This window comes from Oncorhynchus kisutch, linkage group LG1 (assembly GCF_002021735.2).
Source record: "Oncorhynchus kisutch isolate 150728-3 linkage group LG1, Okis_V2, whole genome shotgun sequence".
NCBI classification, from domain to species: Eukaryota; Metazoa; Chordata; class Actinopteri; order Salmoniformes; family Salmonidae; genus Oncorhynchus; species Oncorhynchus kisutch.
Window position 1 is genome coordinate 21669588 of NC_034174.2, and position 22753 is coordinate 21692340.

At 43.2% G+C, this 22753-nt stretch overlaps 1 protein-coding gene across 4 annotated transcripts; it reads left to right on the forward strand.

Moving 5' to 3' along the window:
- The first annotated feature begins 1925 nt into the window (after positions 1 to 1925).
- LOC109897499 (protein kinase C-binding protein 1) lies at positions 1926 to 21813 on the forward strand. 4 transcript variants are annotated; one of them, XM_020492000.2, is made up of 21 exons: positions 1926 to 2058; positions 8197 to 8264; positions 8616 to 8767; positions 9543 to 9764; positions 10063 to 10176; positions 11330 to 11395; positions 11721 to 11813; positions 11909 to 11996; positions 12087 to 12142; positions 12221 to 12298; positions 12420 to 12535; positions 12659 to 13170; positions 13982 to 14119; positions 14326 to 14484; positions 14627 to 15160; positions 15264 to 15758; positions 19277 to 19476; positions 19753 to 19833; positions 19943 to 20021; positions 20187 to 20426; positions 20555 to 21813. In XM_020492000.2, exons 1-21 carry the CDS (start codon positions 2045 to 2047, stop codon positions 20722 to 20724), a joined length of 3675 nt encoding a protein of 1224 aa, XP_020347589.1. In that variant the 5' UTR covers positions 1926 to 2044; the 3' UTR covers positions 20725 to 21813. The 4 variants fall into 4 exon arrangements, with proteins under 4 accessions (XP_020347589.1, XP_020347601.1, XP_020347593.1 ...); XM_020492004.2 differs by lacking the exon at positions 1926 to 2058 and adding an exon at positions 4641 to 4868 and having other exon boundaries at positions 20555 to 21808; XM_020492012.2 differs by lacking the exon at positions 11330 to 11395 and having other exon boundaries at positions 20555 to 21808.
- The last annotated feature ends 940 nt before the right edge of the window (positions 21814 to 22753 follow it).

The following is a 22753-nucleotide window of genomic DNA, read 5'->3' on the forward strand; positions in this document are numbered from 1 at the left end:
TCATACCACCCTCATGGAGTCTGTTTCTGACCGTTTGAGCAGACACATGCACATTTGAGGCCTGCTGGAGGTCATTTTGCAGGGCTCTGGCAGTGCTCCTCCTGCTCCTCCTTGCACAAAGGGGGAGGTAGCGGTCCTGCTGCTGGGTTGTTGCCCTCCTACGGCCTCCTCCACGTCTGCTGATGTACTGGCCTGTCTCCTGGTAGCGCCTCCATGCTCTGGACACTACGCTGACAGACACAGCAAACCTTCTTGCCACAGCTCGCATTGATGTGCCATCCTGGATGAGCTGCACTACCTGAGCCACTTGTGTGGGTTGTAGACTCTGTCTCATGCTACCACTAGAGTGAAAGCACCGCCAGCATTCAAAAGTGACCAAAACATCAGCCAGGAAGCATAGGAACTGAGAAGTGGTCTGTGGTCACCACCTGCAGAACCACTCCTTTATTGGGGGTGTCTTGCTAATTGCCTATAATTTCCACCTGCTGTCTATTCCATTTGCACAACAGCATGTGGAAATTGATTGTCAATCGGTGTTGCTTCCTAAGTGGACAGTTTGATTTCACAAAAGTGTGATTGACTTGGAGTTACATTGTGTTGTTTAAGTGTTCCCTTTATTTTTTTGAGCAGTGTGTGTGTGTATATATATATCTATCTATATATATATATCACAGCCAGATGTGATACATCTGATACACATTATATATATATAATATGTTTTTACCGATGAGGGCAAAAATGAAATGTTATCGGCACAGGGACCTAGGCACTACTGTACATTGTCAAACTGCAGAGAGGAATACCCTACATTTAAACATTTAATTTCATTTGATTTCTCCTTTCTGATAGGCTCCCGAGTGGCACAGCGGTCTAAGGCATTGCATCTCAGTGCAAGAGGCATCACTACAGTCCCTGGTTTGAATCCCAGCTGTATCACATCTGGCTGTGATTGGGAGGTCCATAGGGCAGTTTACAATTGGCGCAGCGTCGTCTGGGTTTGGCCGGAGTAGGCCGACCTTGTAAATAAGAATTTGTTCTTAAGTGACTTGCCTAGTTAAATAAAGGTAAAGAAAAAAAATAGGCCACAGTTTAGTCTGTTTCTTTAAAGAAAATGTCCCTTAGGAAAGCAGACAAATCACAATTATAGTATTGTGTTAGTGGGGTAATAACATTGGAGTATTGGCCTACTGTACAGGTTTGAAAACCTGATTAGTCAGACTTGCCAAAGAAACATAATTGGTAAATACCCATGGCATCACATAAAAAGTTCCTGCAATTATGTATTTATTTTATTAGATAAAATCATCACTTATCTGTTCATAAAAAGTATATGTTTATGTGACCACTTTAGAATTTGATGGCGCATAAGAACTTGGTGTTAACTTCTGTCTTCAAAATAGTAAGTCTAAATTTTTTTCTCTATTTGCACTGTTATGTAATGTGTTGATGTTCAGTTGGCTTTTGGACAAGTTCATCTCAGTTACAAGAGGGGGAAACTTTGCAGATCGACCTCACTGACTGTCTCACTGTTTGTTTGCTCTCATGTATTTGTGCAACACTTTTTCACCGCAGAGGATTTTAGCTTACGGGTGGGATCTATGAAACAGGCCTTTTCTGAAACATGTGGCCTTGGGCCTCTCCACTATTCATGCCCCTGTTGCTGGATTTTGTGAAATACAACCAAATGTCCTTGTGATATAGACGGGTCAAGCATGGATTGCAGCACCATGTGGTTTTATTGGATGTTCTGTGCTGTGAAATTGTTTATTTTGTGATTTGGGCCTTGTTTCTCCCTCTGTCCACAAAGCTTCTCCTGCCTGCCTGCCTGTGCAGAACAAAAGATTAGCAGTCAGGAAATGCCCCAGCCAATCAGCTGCAGCCTTACATCCTGCCAGTGAGAGCAGGCCACTCACAGCTTGGTATCTATCCTAGCAGCCGATCGGCCAGCCTGGAGAGCCGTGGCTGTGCTCTGAGCAGGGTGAGGACAGAGGGCTGTCCTCCATGTTTTAATAAGCATTGACATAAAACACTGAGTTTTTTAGCCATGCATCCACAGAGGTAAGCTTGCTTTTCATTATTTCACTTTAATAAGCTACCAGCTACTGTGTATGTTCTGTGCCTTGGGAATATAGGTTTGTCTCAGGGAGAGAGGGGGAAGAGTCCCCACAGCACAGTAGTGGAGCCTGGCAGGAGAGCAGAGTACAGCACAGCAGGCTGCCTCTGCTGGTTATGTCTCTGATCACATACGGGTCAGCCTGTTTTACTACCTTTTTACAGAATATAGCATGGCAAGAGGAATATATTCCTGTTGGAATAAGGAACAGGATTGATCTGTTTGGCTTGGCTGTCAGGTTGTAAGGGTTTATGACTGTCACAGGCCTGTACAGTCAAAATGGAAGGTGTGGGGAGGTGAGAGCTGTAACATTCAAGATGGGATCCCAGTGGATTTAACAGATGGTAAAGAGACAGCTCAGCAATGATAGCACAGCACGAATGATTTAGGCCTTAGTGGTATTAGAGCAGGGCACTGCATTTAATCATATGCCCTTTTAAGCAGGAAAGCAATCTTTATCTTTACAAGAGCAACTATTAAAAAGGCATATTCTCATGGCTGTACAGTCTGTTTTTCCAGACTACTGTTTATATCTACAGGTAGTTCTTGCATTCTTCTTTTAGCATGTTTAATTATTGACCAGGATTTGTATATTGAACAACTAACTAAAATCTCTCTGAATGTTAGATTATATTCCTCAAAGGTTTAGTATCTGGTGAGAAAATCTGCCTAATGGTCTTTTTCAGTTCACTGCTTTCTCTTTGCTGTGAGTGGCAGCCATTTCAGAGAGCTTCCCCTTTCTGTGCCTTGGCTCTAGGCACTCTGGGTGATATCATGTGAAGCCTGACGAAGGGAAGCAGGGCTGTTTCAGACAGCCTTGGACAGAAAAATATCATTATCCCAAGAAGGATATAAGAATATTTAATTCTGTAGTGGAACTCATATAATTCACACACATAGACCAATGCTATATGTCGGCAGATGTTTTGTCAACAACCATGCCAACTATCATATTATTCCTGAATTTCTGGCATGTAACACCAATTGCCTCTAATTCATGGAGTCAAAACACATGACTTTTTACCGTACAATGGTTCTTCTTAATGAATTGAATGGAGAGCAAACCTTTTCATCCAGTGCCTTTTTGTGAATGGTCTTTGGTAATGCCCATAATCTCTTCATTCCTGTCTGGCGTGAGAATTTGAGGTGCTGCCACCTACTTAACCCATTGATAGACGCTAAGTACCTTTAGCGCCCATTGATCAATGTATCTTCTTCTTGGCGGACTTTTGTTAACTTTTATAGCAAGGTCAGGTTTAACAGTTGTTTTGGAAACATAAGAAACGTATATTTCATATCAGCGAGAAATACTTTTCTAAACACAAAAGGTTAAATTAATACACACCTTTTATTAGTATTCCCACACGGCCATTTCGCCATGTTACAGGGCTTTTTAAGGAAGACCTACAGAAAATTAAGGTGACCACCTGTGCTAAATAGCTATCTACCGTGCACCTGTGTGTCAGCATAACTGGAGAGGAAGTGTAGTTAGTCAACTGGAGGCACACAGTGTATGGATCTGTGAAAATCTGATAACGTTAGTAAGTGTATCTTTTTTATTTTAAAGATTCATTATCACTGATATGAAAGATAAGGGCCGTATGTTTCGAAAACCGCTTAGCAAGCGATGATTATTGATGTTTCTAATATGGCGTCAGAATTGTAGTTCACATGGCCAGCAGTGGGCGACGCTAACAGCTGAAAACCCTACGGAGAGAAGGGTTTTCTAGAGCTACGACCAACTGTGCTTTGTAATAATGGTCCAAACAAGAAAACCAATTCATGCTGCCACTTTTGCTTTTATTCACCACACCTGTGTTGTCTGACCTTTTCTAACGACCTTCATGTCATTCAGATTTGTTCTCCATATCATAATCTTTTTAATGGCAGCATTAGTATTTATTTAACTACAAATAGAAATTATGGTTCAAAGTGGCACTGGCAGAATAAAATAAGTAATAGCAATACCACTGTTAGTTACAAGTATAGACACATTGTAAAGGTCCAGAAGAAAAGCCAGTAGGAAAGTGTTGGACTGGGAAGAAAAGGGTGTTGGCAGCATGTTCTCCAGTCTTAACCATAGCCGACCATTTTGATTTTGAGGCCTGTGACATTTTCAGCCCTGTCTTTGTGCTCAGTGTAAGGCCCTTCCTGCATTCCTGTGAGCCGGTCTACTGGTAAGCTGTGTGTGATCTCTACAGCAGCTCGTCTCGACTGGAGCTGTGTGTGCAGTGTTCTCAGCAGGCAGGCAATAAGGGAATGTCTTCAAAATGGACGCCACACACACTGCCTCATAACTGTGGAGTGGGATTGGAGGGAATCTGATACGCTCCCTTTTTGCCTGTGTAACTGCATCCCCCATGTTTTAGAAAATGCACACAACCAGTGAGGACTATATGGGCTTTGAGGGAGTGAGGGACTTGGTTCCAGGGGTTTTGTGATAGTGAGGAGAAATCCTCTCTGCATTGCAGCACTGTGTCTGAGGAGATAGGGGAGAAGAGAGCCTGTGTGGCACTCTGAGCCAGGCGCCCAATCAGGCACCTCCGTGTGGCGCTCAAACCAATCGGCAGTCCACAGCTGAGGTTAAAGATTGACAATCGCAGAGACAGCAGCAGGGAGAGCAAGGCCCTTCTGGGAAATTCTGCACCAATCTTTGCCTCATCCCCCACCGGCCTCAAAAAAAATACAAATAAGAAAGAATAACAATTAAAAAAGGCTGAAGAATCTGTATTCTGTGCGTAAAGAGAAAAAAAAGGTATGCTGTCAATTTCCTACATTGAAGCATGGGTGTTCTGTCAGAGAGGGCGTGGGAGGGATTATATCACTATATTAATGAAAATAATGTATTTTCTGAAATGTTTTAACTACAAGAAGGGTGTTGGAGGCATTGGTTTAGTGTGTTTTCATTGTCTCTTGCTCTGCGTATCTGACCGGATGAGAAGGGGATGTTGCTGAGGCAGACTCTCTGTCTGTGCTGAAAGCCTTTATCAGAGGTGGAGGCCAGTAAAGCCAGTGCTCTGTCTCTGTGATTTTCTGCCCCCGAGATGGAGAAGAGAGAGACAGAGAGGGGTGATAAAGAAATGGTGGAAAAGGGACTACGTTTGCTTCTATAACAGGGAGCTGCTGTCTTTGTATTCCACACTTTCGCATTCTAATTATGTTGCGCTCTCCAAGAGCTAAATAAAAAGCTGGTGAAATTGAACCCATCTGAGCTGTGAGACAGTAGCTTGTGCCGTGGCGTCATTTTTGTGTGTGTCTGAAACAAGGGTATCGACACATTGGTGTCTGAAGAAACAAGGATGTTCATGTTGAGCTGATACGGCGTAAAACCTGTTTGACCGTTTTCTTATGAAGCAATGGCTTTCCCACAAGAAAGTACCTTTTTTAAATTCAAGGAAGTGTGCATTTAAATGATGTGTTCATAGGGCTGGGGCTGTGTTTGTTCAAGACAATGAAACAGTAATGTTTAAGTTGCTTCTCTCTTGACTTGAGGGATATAAAACGCATGAGACTGGGCTAGTCCCATTTTAGAGGGAAACGACTATGGGATTGTAGTCACCATGCTGTTTTAGAGCTGATGGTTCTCCATTGCCCCTGGCCTCCGTTCAGCCTTGACCTGTCTCAGTAGGTATTGGGGCCCAATGGTTGTGGGCTATGGATTCATGACTGATGCAAACGGTTGAGTTTGATATCATTTTTAGATTACCAATAGGTTTGTCAAACTATTCTATGATTTCTTGAAAAAAGTGTTTAAACAATTGTTCTTTTTTTTAGCTTTAACATTTATCTAAAAAGGCATAAACTCACATTTTTAAACCCTATTTTACATTATCTGAAGTGTTTGTTCTGCCCACCATTGGTTGAGACATAGCATTTTTTTTAATGCAGGGCGAGTGTCATTTCAACCATAGAAATAGTGGATCTATCCCTTCAGGCCCCTGCAATCTAGCTGGTACGCCATTGACATTTTCAATTTAATTTCAACTTTAACTTCCAATCACTACCAGAAAGATGGCCTCTGGTCCACCCATTGTCAACTTGAATGGAAATGTCTATTCTATTATCTCTACAACACAAACACCTCAGATTATGTAAAATAGGGTCTAAACTACAACATACTTTTGGTCATGTTGTGTATGTGGACAAACATCTCATTCCAAAATCATGGCCATTAAAATGGAGTTGCCTTTGCTGCCATAACAGCCTCCACTCTTCTGGGAAGGCTTTCCATTAGATGTTGGAACGTTGCTGTGGGGACTTGCTTCTATTTAGCCAAGGGTATTAGTGAGGTTGGGCACTGATGTTGGGCGATTAGGCCTGGCTCGCAGTCAGTGTTCCAATTCATCCCAAAGGTGTTTGATGGGGTTTAGATGGTCTGTGCAGGTCAGTCAGTTCTCCTGGCATCTGCCAAACCCAGATTTGTCCGTCGGATTGCCAGATGGTGAAGCATGATTCATCACTCCAGATAATGTATTTCCACTGCTCCAGTCCAATGGAGGCGAGCTTTACACCACTCCAGCCGACGCTTGGCATCGTTTTTTTTTTTTTACACGCTTCAGCACTCTGCGATCCTGTTCTGTGAGCATGTGTGGCCTACCACTTTGCGGCTGGGTTGTTGTTGCTCCTAGACATTTCCACTTCACAGTAACAGCACTTATAGTTGACTGGGGCAGCTCTAGCAAGGCAGAAATTTGACAAACTGACTTGTTGGAAAGACGGGCATCCTATGATGGTGCCATGTTGAAAGTCACTTCTGTACGGGCCATTCTACTGACAATGTTTGTCTATGGAGATCGCATGGCGGCGTGCTCGATTTTTATACATGTGTCAGCAATGGGTGTGGCTGAAATACCCAAATCCATTAATTAGAAGGGGTGTCCACATACGTTTGTTTTTGGGTAATTGATGCTAAAGCTGAAAATTAGTTTATATTTAAAACATAAAAAAAACATTTTCAATCATAAAATAGTTTCACAACCCTGTTTGTAAACTTTCAAATGATATCAAACTCAAACGTTTATCTTTTTTAGGGAAGACACGGATGTCTCATGGTAGAATGGGGTAAACAAAATGGGTCTTCTTTGAGCCCCTCTCGCTCCTGAATGTTTTAGTGTTCAGGTTCAAAAAGTATCTTTCTACCATGGGCAAACATGTATGGAAGGTTTTGTTCAAATCAAAAGAGGTGCAATCAGAAAGTAATTGAAATCATATGGAACGACCCCATGTTGAGTTTGAAACTAGAATTTATTTGGCCGTTAGTTAATAATAGTTAGTTACATAACATCCATACCCAGTCAATTCCAGTAGATGTGTCTCTGTGTGTAATTTGTCCATTTGAGAAATCCACTTTTGACATCAATGCATGATTTATGGGTTTGAGATCATGTGTAGATAGGATTCAACCCCATGTTATGAAATGCATGGCTCCAGAAAAGCACATCTAATCCCTGGGACATTGTTCTGAGGCACTGACAGATGATTGTTGACCTTCAACCTAATCACATTCTGTCAGTTTCACACTCTGGAACTCTGAACATTAGAACACTGCTTTACTAGACATTGTCCTTCTCCCAATAAGAGAGGGACTCTTGCTGGCCATAGCCTGTAGATTTATGATACCTCTGCACCAAAGCGAACAGTGTGTGTCTGTGTCCAGTCAGGATTGGTTTAGACAGAGTTTGCCTCCGGGCCAAATGGACTCTCACTCTAAGAATAACCCCATTGTAGTGAGACCGAGAGAGTGGGTCAGTGTTGAAGCAGACCTTTACAGCCAGACAGGATTGTCTTTCCTCTGAAAATGATACTAGATCCACACAAATCAGATTTGTGAGACTTTGGTTTCACATTTACACACAAGTATTTCAGCAGATGCTTTTATACAGTGTGATTTATGATTGTTACTTAGTAGATGGTGTTGCGAAACCACGTGCATACTGAACATACTGTAGATGAAGCAATGTCTGGTGTAAACATTGTGCGAGTCAAACTGTAAAAAGGCATTGGATGAATTGATTTATGTTGGGAGTCTTTCCGTAGGTATTGTCATAATAGGGCTTTAATAGTGCATCTCTTTTCTCTGCCAGTTTGGCTGAGGAGGAGAAGACTGAGTCGGATGCAGTAGAGGGGATGGAGATATCTACACGATCCAAAGGTGAGAAACACTGAAAGCTGAGCTGTACTTTCACCTTTTTATGCCTATGCCTACAGGCAGTATGTGGGGGTGGTTGAAAGGCTTTATTTTATTGCTCCCATGTTGAGTGTAGGCTACTGTATGTATGTGTCTGGTACAGAGCTGAATCACACACGGTACAAGATGGAGGCTAATGTGCTGCTTCTGTTCATATCGCTGTCATGTCTTATCACTATGGTAACCGGTTTTTATCTTCTGTACTGTATGAAAACAATGAACATCTACTATTCTATGGCCAGAACATGCACTTTCTTCTGGGAAATAATAAATCTGTCATGTTGGCTTGCCTGACATTTGACCCCCTCCCTGCAGTTTCAGACCCTGGGTCAGTGGAGCGGGCGGCCCAGAAACGCAAGGTGCCCAGTCCCCCTCACTCGTCTAATGGTCACTCCCCGGCTGAAACCTCCCCCAGTCCGGTCAAAAAGAAGAAGAAACCAGGAGCTGTCAGCAGCAGTAAAGACCAGGTGCGACCTCCCCCTGCACTCTCCTCTGTGCTCACACTGTTGTGCTTTCAGAGGCTGCTGGGTTTCTGTTACACTGAAATATATCCTACTAAAAAACCTGTGTATAACATTTTCTGTTCCGGTTGTCTTTTGGTATGCCATGGGACTATTTTATGTTTGTGACACCATGAGGTTGATCTTTTCTTATAGTGTTACAGTAAGCCTATATGGCCTAATACTAATGTAATAAATCTTATCTAAATAATTGTTTCATTAATGTGTTTGCATGCTTGTTTTTACAAATTCGGCTGTTGCTCACTCACACTGAGACTATTAATGATTAGCACTTATCTTTATAAATGGTAAATTACAATAGCAACCTGGGCTTAAAAGCCATGGATCAAAACTTGTCTCAATGCAAAAAAAGTAACAGGTGTGGACCAAAACACAGACTGCTTATCAGATCCAATCAGTAAGCGATACTAAAGGCTAGTTTCTCAAACTTATCCTTTTCACGGTCTTGACCTTTGAAAGGGGATTTGTAATATATTCTACAGTAATGATTCTCTTCCAGTCTGATACCAGGAACGGTCAATTAATCAATGTTTTAATGCCTTATGTCGCAATACAGGGTTCTAAGCAGTCTGTTTTGGACAGTTACTATGTAGATTGTCTTTTTTGAAAAACATATTTGTAATTGTTTTTTTGTTTTTTTCATGTCTGCAATGCTGCTCATGTAATCTCACACCTGATTTTTGAAACCCCAAACGTTCTCTTTCTCTTGCCTGCATTTCAGTCAGAACTAAGACATGGTCCCTTTTACTATGTGAAGCAGCCAGCACTCACCACAGACCCTGTTGATGTTGTGCCGCAGGACGGCAGAAATGACTTCTACTGCTGGCTGTGCCACCGCGAGGGCCAGGTGCTCTGCTGTGAGCTCTGCCCGAGGGTGTACCACGCCAAGTGCCTAAAACTACCCGCAGAGCCCGAGGGTGACTGGTTCTGCCCTGAATGTGAGGTACTCACTCGCTTGTGGGTGGGACCGAAAACCAGTTGTCTACCAGGAAGACAACTTTAGAACCTTAAAATGCATGGGAGGCTGGGGCTTGAGGCTGGACCATGATGACAGACATCTCTATTTTATGGAATTTACAGAGTTGAGAGAAATCTTGGAGTTACAAGAAATTCTGACCATGTTGGTATAAGATGTGGTCAAGGTAGTAAAATGAGGCTTGATACTGGGAATATCCTTTGAAATGGGAATATACATTTGAAGCTAACATCGTGCTAACAAAAGATTATTTCTTTTCTTTCAGAAAATAACAGTTGCAGAGTGCATAGAGACTCAGAGTAAAGCAATGACGATGCTAACAATAGACCAGCTGTCTTACCTGCTAAAGTTTTCACTCCAGAAGATGAAACAGCCAGGTGTAAGTGCACTGACCTCCCTCCTCCAACTGACTGATCAGTAACATTCTAAATCAACTGTATATAGGGCACATATTCCAAAGGCTTGTGCTTCTGCTTTTACCCTCACCACATTGTCATGGAAGAACTACTTATTTCTACCTTTTTCTAACTGTTGTTATTGACTAATTGTTTTGACAGTAGATATTGAACTGTTGAAGAATAGAGAGATCAGCATTAGTCAAATTCATATACACTGAGTGTACAAAACTTTAGGAACATCTGCACTTTCAATTGCAGACTGAGCAGGGAAATCCAGGTGAAAGTTATGATCCCTTATTGATGTCACCTGTTAAATAATATCCACTTCAGCTTAAATGAAGGGGAGGAGACAGGTTAAAGAAGGATTTTTAAGTCTTGAGACAACTGACACATGGATTTTGTATGTGTGCCATTGAGGGTGAATGGCCAAGACAAAAGATTGAAGTGCTTTTGAACAGGGTATTGTAGTTGGTGCCAGGCACACCAGTTTGAGTGTGACATGAACTGCATCTCTCCTGGGTTTTTCACGCTCAACACATTCCCGTGTTTATAAAAAATTGTCCACCACCCAAAGGACATCCAGCCAACTTGACACAACTGTGGGAAGCATTGAAGTGAACATGGGCCAGCATCCCTGTTGGACACTTGACACCTTGTAGTCCATGCCCCGATGAATTGAGTCTGTCCTGAGGGCAAAGAGGCATGCAACTCAATATTAGGAATGTGTTCCTAATGTTTTGTACACTCAGTGTAATTCCAATGTGAGTGAACAGAACTCTCTCACACAAACACAATAGAATGGTTGTGTGCTTGTTTATATGGTCTGATTTTAAGACTGCTCAATGATTTCTCCTGATTTTGTGTTCCATCAGTGAGGTCCATTGCCCCTTCCCCAATACACTGTGAACTTATATACTATACTCAAAGTCTGAAGTATCCTTTGGTGTTCTGGTTACAAAATGGTAAGCCATAAGTAAGTGTGTTCTAACAACAACACTAAACCACCCAAGCCTGTTTTTAGCCAGTCCTCTCCTCTACAATGACATAAATAGCAAAGGAACCATTGAACCAAGGGTCCATTTTGGAAAGCGGTGTTGTGGTGAGGATACAGTTGCCCCTCTTACTCTTTTTCAGGACCAACCACGCTCGTCATCTCACTCCCCCCATGCAGGCGCCACGCAGAGAAAGGCTTTTAATTGGGTAATCAAACACAAAAAAAGACCTAATCATATTTCCCCCGTTATTTTCCTCCTGTTTGGAGTGTTTTTGTGTCTGTTTTTAGTTGCTGTTGTCTGTCCTGGGGTGGTAGTGTTTGTAGGTGTTGTGGAGGTCATGCAATGAAGGCTTAATCCTAAATTGAGATGCAATTGAAATCTTAAATCCTAAATTAATTGCAATTATATATTTACATTAAAGTTTTAGCTATGAGTGTGTCTCAAGTTAGGATTTGGTCTAAGTGTGGCCTATTTGGAATTTGAATATGAAGGTTAATTCACTGTGCACGTCTTTTTTGTCTCTTCTCCAGACTGAACCCTTCCAGAAGCCAGTATCTCTGGAACAGCATCCAGACTACGCAGAGTATATATTTCACGCCATGGATCTCGGTACATTGGAGAAGGTTAGAAAATGTACTCTTCTTTCTTTGAGGTTAGAACTACAATCCCAAACCTCACCAGTGGTTGATCACTGATCTTTTCTGTTTTATTTTTCCAGAATACAAAAAAGAAAATGTATGGCTGCACTGAAGCTTTCTTGGCAGATGTGAAATGGATTTTACACAACTGCATAATTTATAATGGAGGTCTGTGTCCCTGTTTTGATTGCAATGGATTTTTACTGGTTATCAATAACTGGTTTGTAATGATTACTCACTGTGACCTTCTTATTTTAGGCAATCATAAGCTCACTGCCACAGCTAAAGTCATAGTGAAAATCTGTGAACATGAGGTAAGTATGGGTATGCGGTCAAAGATTCTTTCAGGCCTTCAGAAGAGATTATTCTTACACATGATTCTTCTCTTTCAGATGAATGAGATTGAGGTCTGTCCGGAGTGCTATCTGTCAGCTTGCCAAAAGAGAGACAACTGGTTCTGTGAGCCATGCGTGAGTTCAAAGCTTGTGCTAAACAAGTCATACATTTGAATTGTAGTACCTTGTGTATACCGAATGTGGTCTGTATAATGGTCTCAGTATGATAACTAGTCTACCTGTTTACTTTGCTCAGAGTAATCCTCACCCTCTCGTGTGGGCCAAGCTGAAGGGGTTTCCATTCTGGCCTGCCAAAGCACTGCGGGACAAAGACGGGCAGGTGGATGCTCGTTTTTTCGGGCAGCACGACAGGTACTTTTGGTACTTAACTATGTCACTTATACTCATCAGTACATTTGGTATTTCACAGCTCTCCGTCTCTATCCTCTGTGTCTATTCAGCTGTTGCATTGTATTATTATTCTTCACCTTCCAGGGCGTGGGTCCCCTTAAACAACTGCTACCTCATGTCCAGGGAGATTCCCTTTTCTGTGAAGAAGACTAAGAGCATCTTCAACAGTGCCATGCAGGAGATGGAGGTCTACGTGGAGAACATGAGGAAGAAGTTTGGAGTGTTCAACTATGCCCCCTTCCGGACACCCTACACCCCTGATAACCAGTACCAAATGCTGCTGGATCCTGCCAACCCCTCGTCCGGCTCGGTCCGACCCGAGAAGCAGGAGAAGATCAAGTTCAACTTTGACATGACGGCATCTCCCAAGATGCCCTTGGCCAGGAGCATGCTGTCTGACGGGGGCGGGGGCATGGGTGGAGTTGGAGGGAGTACAGGCCGGAGGATCTCCCTGACAGATATGCCCCGCTCGCCCATGAGCACCAACTCCTCTGCTCACACAGGCTCTGATGGAGAGCAGGATACACCAGTCAAGTGCCCGGTTAGAGCCCCAGTCAGCCACTACAGTGCTGGGGAGGAGTCCATGGACTGCACAGGTAGGTACTGCACACTGCCTCTCTGATAGTCTGGAGTCCTAGAGGAATATGAAATATCCAATAACAAATCAAAATCAAATCAAATCAAATTGATTTATATAGCCCTTCGTTCATCAGCTGATATCTCAAAGTGCTGTACAGAAACCCAGCCTAAAACCCCAAACAGCAAGCAATGCAGGTGTAGAAGCACGGTGGCTAGGAAAAACTCCTTAGAAAGGCCAAAACCTAGGAAGAAACCAGGCTATGTGGGGTGGCCAGTCCTCTTCTGGCTGTGCCGGGTGGAGATTATAACAGAACATGGCCAAGATGTTCAAATGTTCATAAATGACCAGCATGGTCGAATAATAATAAGGCAGAACAGTTGAAACTGGAGCAGCAGCACGGTCAGGTGGACTGGGGACAGCAAGGTGTCATCATGTCAGGTAGTCCTGGGGCATGGTCCTAGGGCTCAGGTCCTCCGAGAGAGAGAAAGAAAGAGCGAAAGAGTGGGACAAAATCCCTCCTGAGATGTGTGCAAACCTGGTGGCCAACTACAAGAAACGTCTGACCTCTGATTTCCAACAAGGGTTTTGCCACCAAGTACTAAGTCATGTTTTGCAGAGGGGTCAAATTCTCATTTCCCTCATTAAAATGCAAATCAATTTATAACATTTTTCATATGCGTTTTTCTGGATGTTCTGTCTCTCACTGTTCAAATAAACCTACCATTAAAATTATAGACTGATCATTTATTTGTCAGTGGGCAAACGTACGAAATCAGCAGGGGATCTAATACTTTTTCCCCCTCACTGTATCTGTGCACTCTCCACAGCATCACCTGCTTCCACTCGACCTGGTCCTGCCTCTGGTGCCAATGACAGCCCTAAACCGTTCCACTCTCAGGGTCCTGCTCTAGTCCCCAAGCAGGAGAAAGCAACTCTCACAGGGAGCATCCTTAACCTCAACCTGGGTGAGCTGCCACACACCTGCCCTCAGTCACACCACAATCATCTTCAAAGCTCACCTATTTAGCACACCTGGGAAAGGCTTCATGACAGCAAAACCATATCCATAAACCTTAACCATATGTAGAGGCATTCCTACTTGGTCTAGTGATTGGAGTGGATTTCAACCAGTCAATAACATTGTTTGTGATATTGTGTGCTGGCCTGTCAGACCGTAGCAAAGCCGAGATGGACCTAAAGGAGTTGAGTGAGACTGTACAGCAGCAACAGCAGGGGGCCCCACCAGTCCTCACCTCGCCCAAGAGACAGATCAGGAGCCGCTTCCAGCTCAACCTGGACAAAACCATTGAGAGCTGCAAGGCCCAGCTGGGTGAGTGAACTCGCCACACCGCTAGTAAAGCACCACTGATGAAGATAGCGGCACCAGTCAACTACTTTGTTTTCAGTTAGTCCATTTGTATGAAAACAACCACGTTATACATTTACCCCAATTTCCCCTCTGCTGTGTACAGGTATAGATGAGATCTCTGAGGATGTGTATAAGGGAGTAGAACACAGCGACTCAGAGGACTCTGATAAATCAGATTCGAGTGACAGTGACGCCAGCGACGAGGAACAGAAACCTAAGGCAGGCAAACACACAAAGGCCAATGACAAGGGCGAGAAGGACCCTTCCAAGAGGGGATCCAAAGACCCCCTACCCCCCAGCATAAATGAGGTCAAAACAAAGGGGCCAGCAACTGCCATGGTAACCATGGGGGATGCGGGGGCATCATCTACCCTCTCTGAATCCTCATCTAAAGATAATCAGGGTGTACACTCGGACAAAGAGCCCCCAGAGGAAGCAAAAGCAGCCCCAGTGTCCCCGGCATCCAGAGAGAAGCCCCAGGTGAAGCAGGAGTCTAGGCAGCCCTCTGTGGTGGATGACTCCGACTCTGAGAGGGAGCTGGTGATTGACCTGGGGGAGGACCAGGGGGGCAGAGACAGGAAGAAGAGTAGGAAAGATTCACGCACCACCAAAAATCCACCAGCCAATAAGACAGAGGGTGAGAGTCCTCCTGTTCTCTATCACTAGTTGATAAAATATGAAAGCGAGAAAAAAGTTTAACCAAAACAGATGCTGTTATTAATATTTTCTTTCCATTGTAGGTAAAGCCCTGTCAGGTTCACTTACTCCATCTCAAAACAACACAGCCCATTTCTTAACCCCCAGTATGAAAGATTCATCACATTCTCCACTAGCCATTCCTCTAAACATGGTGTCCTTCACTACTACTTCTTCCACCACCATCGCCCCCACCACACTCCCCAATGCCACACTACCGATGGCCCCCATCACATCCTCCTCTGCCACCACAGCAGTGAAGAAACAGCGCCCTCTGCTGCCCAGGGAGACTGTCCCGGTGGTGCAGCGGGCGGTGGTGTGGAACCCCACCAACAAGTTCCAGACTTCCTCCCAGAAGTGGCACATGCAGAAGGTGCAGCGGCAGCAACAGAATCAGCAGCCAGATACGCCTCAGCTGCAGGCAGCATCACCAGGCCAGCCACAGACAATGCCGCAAACGCCAGCATCTGCAACATCTTCATCATTGCCACAGCAACCTTCCCAAAGCACGCGGTACCAGACCAGGCAATCTGTCAAAGGTACACTACAGTATTAGTTGAAAATTAAATTAGCACACTACAGAGAAAATGGACACAGCAAAAAAACTATTTGAGGTTCAACTTCAGGCCTAAAAAACATTGCTGTGATGTTTTATTTTTATTTAACCTTTATTTAACTGGGCATGTAATTTAAGAACAAATTCTTATTTCCAATGACTGCCTACCAAAAGGCAAAAGACCTGCGGGGACGGAGATTGGTATTTAAAAAATATATATTTAAAAATAAATAAAATATTGGACAAAACACATCACGACAAGAGAGACAACACAACACCACATAAAGAGAGATGACAACACCATAGCATGGCAGCAACACATGACAACACATGGTAGCAACAGAAAATTACAACAACATGGTAGCAACAGAACATGGCAGCAGCACAACATGGTACAAACATTATTGGGAACAGACAACAGCACAAAGGGCAAGAAGATAGAGACAACAATACATCACGCAAAGCAGCCACAACTGTTAGTAAGAGTGTCCATGATTGGGTCTTTGAATGAAGAGATTGAGAGATACATGTCCAGTTTGAGTGTTTGTTGACGCTCGTTCCAGTCTCTAGCTGCAGAAAACTGAAAAGACGAGCAACCCAGGAATGTGTGTGCTTTCGGGACCTTTTAACAGAATGTGACTGGCAGAATGGGTGTTGTATGTGGAGGATGAGGTCTGCAGTAGATATCTCAGATGGGGGGAGTGAGGCCTAAGAGGATTTTATAAATAAGCATCAACCAGTGGGTCTTGCGACAGGTATACAGAGATGACCAGTTTACAGAGGAGTATAGGGTGAAGTGATGTGTCCTATAAGGAGCATTGGTGGCAAATCTGATGGCCAAATGGTAAAGAACATCTAGCCGCTCGAGAGCACCCTTCCCTGCCGATCTATAAATTACGTCTCTTTAATGTAGCATGGTCATCTGAATCAGGGTTAGTTTGGCAGTTGGGGTGAAAGAGGAGCCATTACGATAGAGGAAACCAAGTCAAGATTTAACTTTAGCCTGTAGCTTTGATATGTGCTGAGAGAAGGACAGTGTACCATCTAGCCATACTCCCAAGTACTTGTATGAGGTGACTACCTCAAGCTCTAAACCCTTAGAGGTAGTAATCACACCTATGGGGAAAGGGGCATTCTTCTTACCAAATCACATGACCTTCGTTTTGGAGGTATTCAGAACAAGGTTATTAAAGACAGAAAGTTGTTGGACACTAATTAAGCTTTGTTGTAGAGTGTTTAACACTAATTCTGGGGAGGGGCCAGCTGAGTATAAGACTATCATCTGCATATAAATGGATGAGAGAGCTTCCTACTGCCTGAGCTATGTTGTTGATGTAAATTGAGAAGGGCCTAGGGTTGATCCTTGGGGTACTCCCTTGGTGACAGGCTATGCCTGAGACAGCAGATTTTCTGACTTTATACACTGCACTCTTTGAGAGAGGTAGTTAGCAAACCAGACCCACAAGAATGGAATGGTCTACCGTATCAAAAGCTTTGGGCAAGTCAATAGAAATAGCATTGGAATCAAGGGCAACGGTGACATCATTGAGGACCTTTAAGGTTGCAGTGACACATCCATAACCTGAGCAGAAACCAGATTGCATACTAGGAGAATACTGTAGACATCAAGAAAGCCAGTCAGTTGATTGACAAGTTTTTGATAAACAGGGCAAAATAGAAATGGGCCTATAACAGTTAGGATCAGCTTGATCTCCCCCTTTAAATAATGGACGAACTATGGCTGCCTTCCAAGCAACGGGAACCTCTCCAGAGAGGAGAGACAGGTTAAAATGGTCAGAGATACAGTGCCTTGCGAAAGTATTCGGCCCCCTTGAACTTTGCGACCTTTTGCCACATTTCAGGCTTCAAACATAAAGATATAAAACTGTATTTTTTTGTGAAGATTCAACAACAAGTGGGACACAATCATGAAGTGGAACGACATTTATTGGATATTTCAAACTTTTTTAACAAATCAAAAACGGAAAAATTGGGCGTGCAAAATTATTCAGCCCCCGTCAGTTAATACGTTGTAGCGTCACCTTTTGCTGCGATTACAGCTGTAAGTCGCTTGGGGTATGTCTCTATCAGTTTTGCACATCGAGAGACTGACATTTTTTCCCATTCCTCCTTGCAAAACAGCTCGAGCTCAGTGAGGTTGGATGGAGAGCATTTGTGAACAGCAGTTTTCAGTTCTTTCCACAGATTCTCGATTGGATTCAGGTCTGGACTTTGACTTGGCCATTCTAACACCTGGATATGTTTATTTTTTTAACCATTCCATTGTAGATTTTGCTTTATGTTTTGGATCATTGTGTTGTTGGAAGACAAATCTCCGTCCCAGTCTCAGGTCTTTTGCAGACTCCATCAGGTTTTCTTCCAGAATGGTCCTGTATTTGGCTCCATCCATATTCCCTGTCCCTGCTGAAGAAAAGCAGGCCCAAACCATGATGCTGCCACCACCATGTTTGACAGTGGGGGTGGTGTGGTCAGGGTGATGAGCTGTGTTGCTTTTACGCCAAACATAACGTTTTGCATTGTTGCCAAAAAGTTCAATTTTGGTTTCATCTGACCAGAGCACCTTCTTCCACATGTTTGGTGTGTCTCCCAGGTGGCTTGTGGCAAACTTTAAACGATACTTTTTATGGATATCTTTAAGAAATGGCTTTCTTCTTGCCACTCTTCCATAAAGGCCAGATTTGTGCAATATACGACTGATTGTTGTCCTATGGACAGAGTCTCCCACCTCAGCTGTAGATCTCTGCAGTTCATCCAGAGTGATCATGGGCCTCTTGGCTGCATCTCTGATCAGTCTTCTCCTTGTATGAGCTGAAAGTTTAGAGGGACGGCCAGGTCTTGGTAGATTTGCAGTGGTCTGATACTCCTTCCATTTCAATATTATCGCTTGCACAGTGCTCCTTGGGATGTTTAAAGCTTGGGAAATATTTTTGTATCCAAATCCGGCTTTAAACTTCTTCGCAACAGTATCTCGGACCTGCCTGGTGTGTTCCTTGTTCTTCATGATGCTCTCTGCGCTTTTAACGGACCTCTGAGACTATCACAGTGCAGGTGCATTTATACGGAGACTTGATTACACACAGGTGGATTGTATTTATCATCATTAGTCATTTAGGTCAACATTGGATCATTCAGAGATCCTCACTGAACTTCTGGAGAGAGTTTGCTGCACTGAAAGTAAAGGGGCTGAATAATTTTGCACGCCCAATTTTTCAGTTTTTGATTTGTTAAAAAAGTTTGAAATATCCAATAAATGTCGTTCCACTTCATGATTGTGTCCCACTTGTTGTTGATTCTTCACAAAAAAATACAGTTTTATATCTTTATGTTTGAAGCCTGAAATGTGGCAAAAGGTCAAAGTTCAAGGGGGCCGAATACTTTCGCAAGGCACTGTATGCTTGGTGATGATAGGGGCGGCAACATTAAAGAAGAAAGGGTCTAAACCATGTCACTGATTTTAGTCTTGGTTCTTGTTTACTCTAGCTGTCCAGCAGAAAGACCCTCCACTCAGTACGTCCACGTCGTCTGTTACCCTGGTGACCAGTACCCCACCCTCTGTGGCCATGATAGCAGCCCCTGGATATGTTAGTGGCCCCTCCACCACATCCTCCATGGCAGGGGACTTCCAGATCCCCACCGCATCAGCTGACGTAGCAGCTGACATTGCGAAGTACACTAATAAAGTAAGTATGCGAGGCTTGGATCGATGGCCAGAGTAAGCAAGCTGAAGGCTGTACACTATATCAGTATTATGGTTTGGGGCTTGGAGCAAGGCTTATTGAACACTTTTGGGGGACAATTTTACATATGGCAGATAGATTAAATATATATTTTTTTGTTATCTGTCTTTTATTTAAGGTATGAATAGTCATTGGCCTCTTGGGTATTCAAGAGTGTGATGGGATTGCATAAAGCTTACTTCTGAAAAGTTTTTGCTTCAGGTCTCCTTTATCCCTCAGATAATGGATACAATCAAAGGGACTGTGACTGAGCTGTATACAGACCTTTCCAAAAACACTTCAGGGAACACATTAGCAGAGGTAGGTATCTGATGGTTGCCCTCAGAGGGACTGAATACCACCATGCCTATGATAGTTAGCTGTATGACTCTGGGGAGTCTGAGTGTATGTCCTTGTCTCTCCCACACAGATTAGACGATTGAGAATTGAAATAGAAAAACTGCAGTGGCTTCATCAACAGGAGCTGTCAGAAATGAAGCACAATCTAGGTAAGGACCTTTGCATTACTCTAGCTTAAACTGCAGATGACCTTGGCAAATCTGGGTCAAGGACTGTCTGTCAGTATAACAATGAATGTCATTGATGAAGGTGAAGTAATCACATTCTACAGAAAAGGTTATGTTATGTTATTGTCTGTGTGTGTGCATGTGCAGAGTTAACCATGGCGGAGATGAGGCAAAGTCTGGAGCAGGAGAGGGAGCGACTGATGGCGGAGGTGAAGAAACAGATGGAGGTGGAGAAACAACAGGCAGTAGACGAGACCAAGAAGAAGCAGTGGTGTGCCAACTGCAAGAAGGAGGCCATATTCTACTGCTGCTGGAACACCAGCTACTGTGACTATCCCTGCCAGCAAGCCCACTGGCCAGAACACATGAAGTCCTGCACACAATCAGGTAACGCACACGCACCAGCCATATTCAAAGCTGAATTGATATTAGTTAAAGAATATTGAATCCATCTGACTGACTACAGGTATCAAGTGTCTTACAATTGTATAGTTATTTCTGTTCTCCTTTTGTAGCGACAGCCTCACAGCAAGAGCCTGAGTCGGGGTCCACGGCAGACGGCCCAAACAAAGCCTCAGGACAGTCAAGTGGTCAAACCTCTCCCAGAGGAACGACATCCGCCCCCACAGACAAAGACTCTAACCTGGAGAAAGGCAAGGACAATGTCACTGTCAGCCTTTCCTAACACTGAGCCCTTGCCCCAACCATTGAGTTATTGCACTTGAACCTGTAACATAAAACTATCGACACTTTATATTTTCAAGCTGCTGTTCTGGAGTAATCCAAAAGCTATTTTTTTGTTAATGACTGGAATTTTATCTTTCCCAAAAATCTACAATCATCCTTATCCATCTCAAGTATACTTACTGTATTTCCAGGAGATGAATGTTCAATGTCCTGTGGGACAAGTAACCACTAGAGGGCACCACCTGTTCTCGCAATCACTGTCAGCAACAGGCAGTACATTACACTCCCTTTGCAAGCTCACAGAGAAGCAGCTTTATGGCCAAATTTGAGGAGTAGGTGTGTGAGTAAGATGCATAGAAAGTTGATCTATTATTATCTGTAATATTAATAAACATTTATTGGGAGTGCATGATAAGTTTTGGTACTGGACAGTTTGGTCAATGATCACCCAGATGCCTAAACTCAATATGAACGGACAAGAATGGAACATGGCTTCAGATGAGTGTTAACACAAATGTCTTTTTTTCTTTCTACAATTGTGTATGTTAATTTATTTATACCAGAATGTTGCCCACAGTTTATTGCAGAGATAATGTTAAATATACTGCCCGTTGAATTAAGATATGGTTTAAAGATAGGCTTTTCCATTTCGGAATGTTTTTCTTTCCTCCCTTGGGTCTCATGTTCTTCATAATGCTGCCATTTGTCCTGAATTCATATTTCTGTGTTATACGCATGTTGTCACTGAGAAATAAACCATATTTATGGCAAACACAGGCCTAGTTTGCGGTAACAGAATACACCACTACATTTAAGACTGTTACATTTTTCAATGTGTCTGCCACATAATTGGTTGAAAATGATAAACTACAGCAAACAAGTCTGTCAGGTTTGAGCGCTCTACACCTTATTCACTCAGAGCAGGAAAGAGAGCAGGAAATGTCATTTGATTTTCAAACTATTTTCCTACTACAATCTACTGTAATAGAATCATTCCTCCCTGTATAGAGAAGTGACGAAATCAACTCTGTTGTATTTAATGTCTTGTTTGTTTACATTCTGTAAATAAATAAATAATGTTCTGAAACTGTTTGACCATTATTATGGCAGTTGGGGTGAAAGATGTCAATGTTGTTGGTCAGGAATGGAATAAGAATATATAAATATATGGATGGGCAATAACAGAGCAGCATAGGCAAGATGCAATAGATGGTATAAAATACAGTATATGTGTATGAGATGAGTAATGCAAGATATGTAAACAAAATGGCATTATTAAAGTGACTAATGATCCATTTATTAAAGTGGCCAATGATTTCAAGTCTATGTAGGTAGCAGCCTCTGTGTTATTGATGGCTGTTTAGCAGTCTGATGGCCTTGAGAAAGAAGCTGTTTTTCAGTCTCTCGGCCCCAGCTTTGATGCACCTGTACTGACCTCGCCTTTTGGATGGTAGCGGGGTGAATAGGCAGTGGCTCAGGTGGTTGTTGTTCTTGACGATCTTTTGGCTTACCTGTGACATTGCGTGCTGTAGGTGTCCTGGAGGGCAGGTACTACGCCCCCGGTGATGCGTTGTGCAGACTGCACCACCCTCTGGAGAGCCCTGTGGTTGTGGGCGTTGCAGTTGCCGTACCAGGCGGTGATACAGCCCGACTGGATGCTCTCAATTGTGCATCTGTAAAGGTTTGTGAGGGTTTTGGGTGACAAGCAACATTTCTTCAGCCTCCTTAATGATAAACTTGGAGGGTTATATGGTGTTGAATGCTGAGCTACAGTCAATGATCAGCATTCTTACATAGGTATTCCTCTTGTCCAGATAGGTTAGGGCAGTGTGATGGCGATTGCATTAAAGTGGGTCTAGGGTGACAGGTAAGATGGAGGTGATATGATCCTTGACTAGTCTCTCAAAGTACTTTATGATGACAGGTGAGTGCTACGGGCGATCGTCATTAAGTTTAGTTACCTTTGCATTCTTGGGTACAGGAACAATGGTGGCCATCTTGAAGCATGTGGGGACAGCAGACTGGGA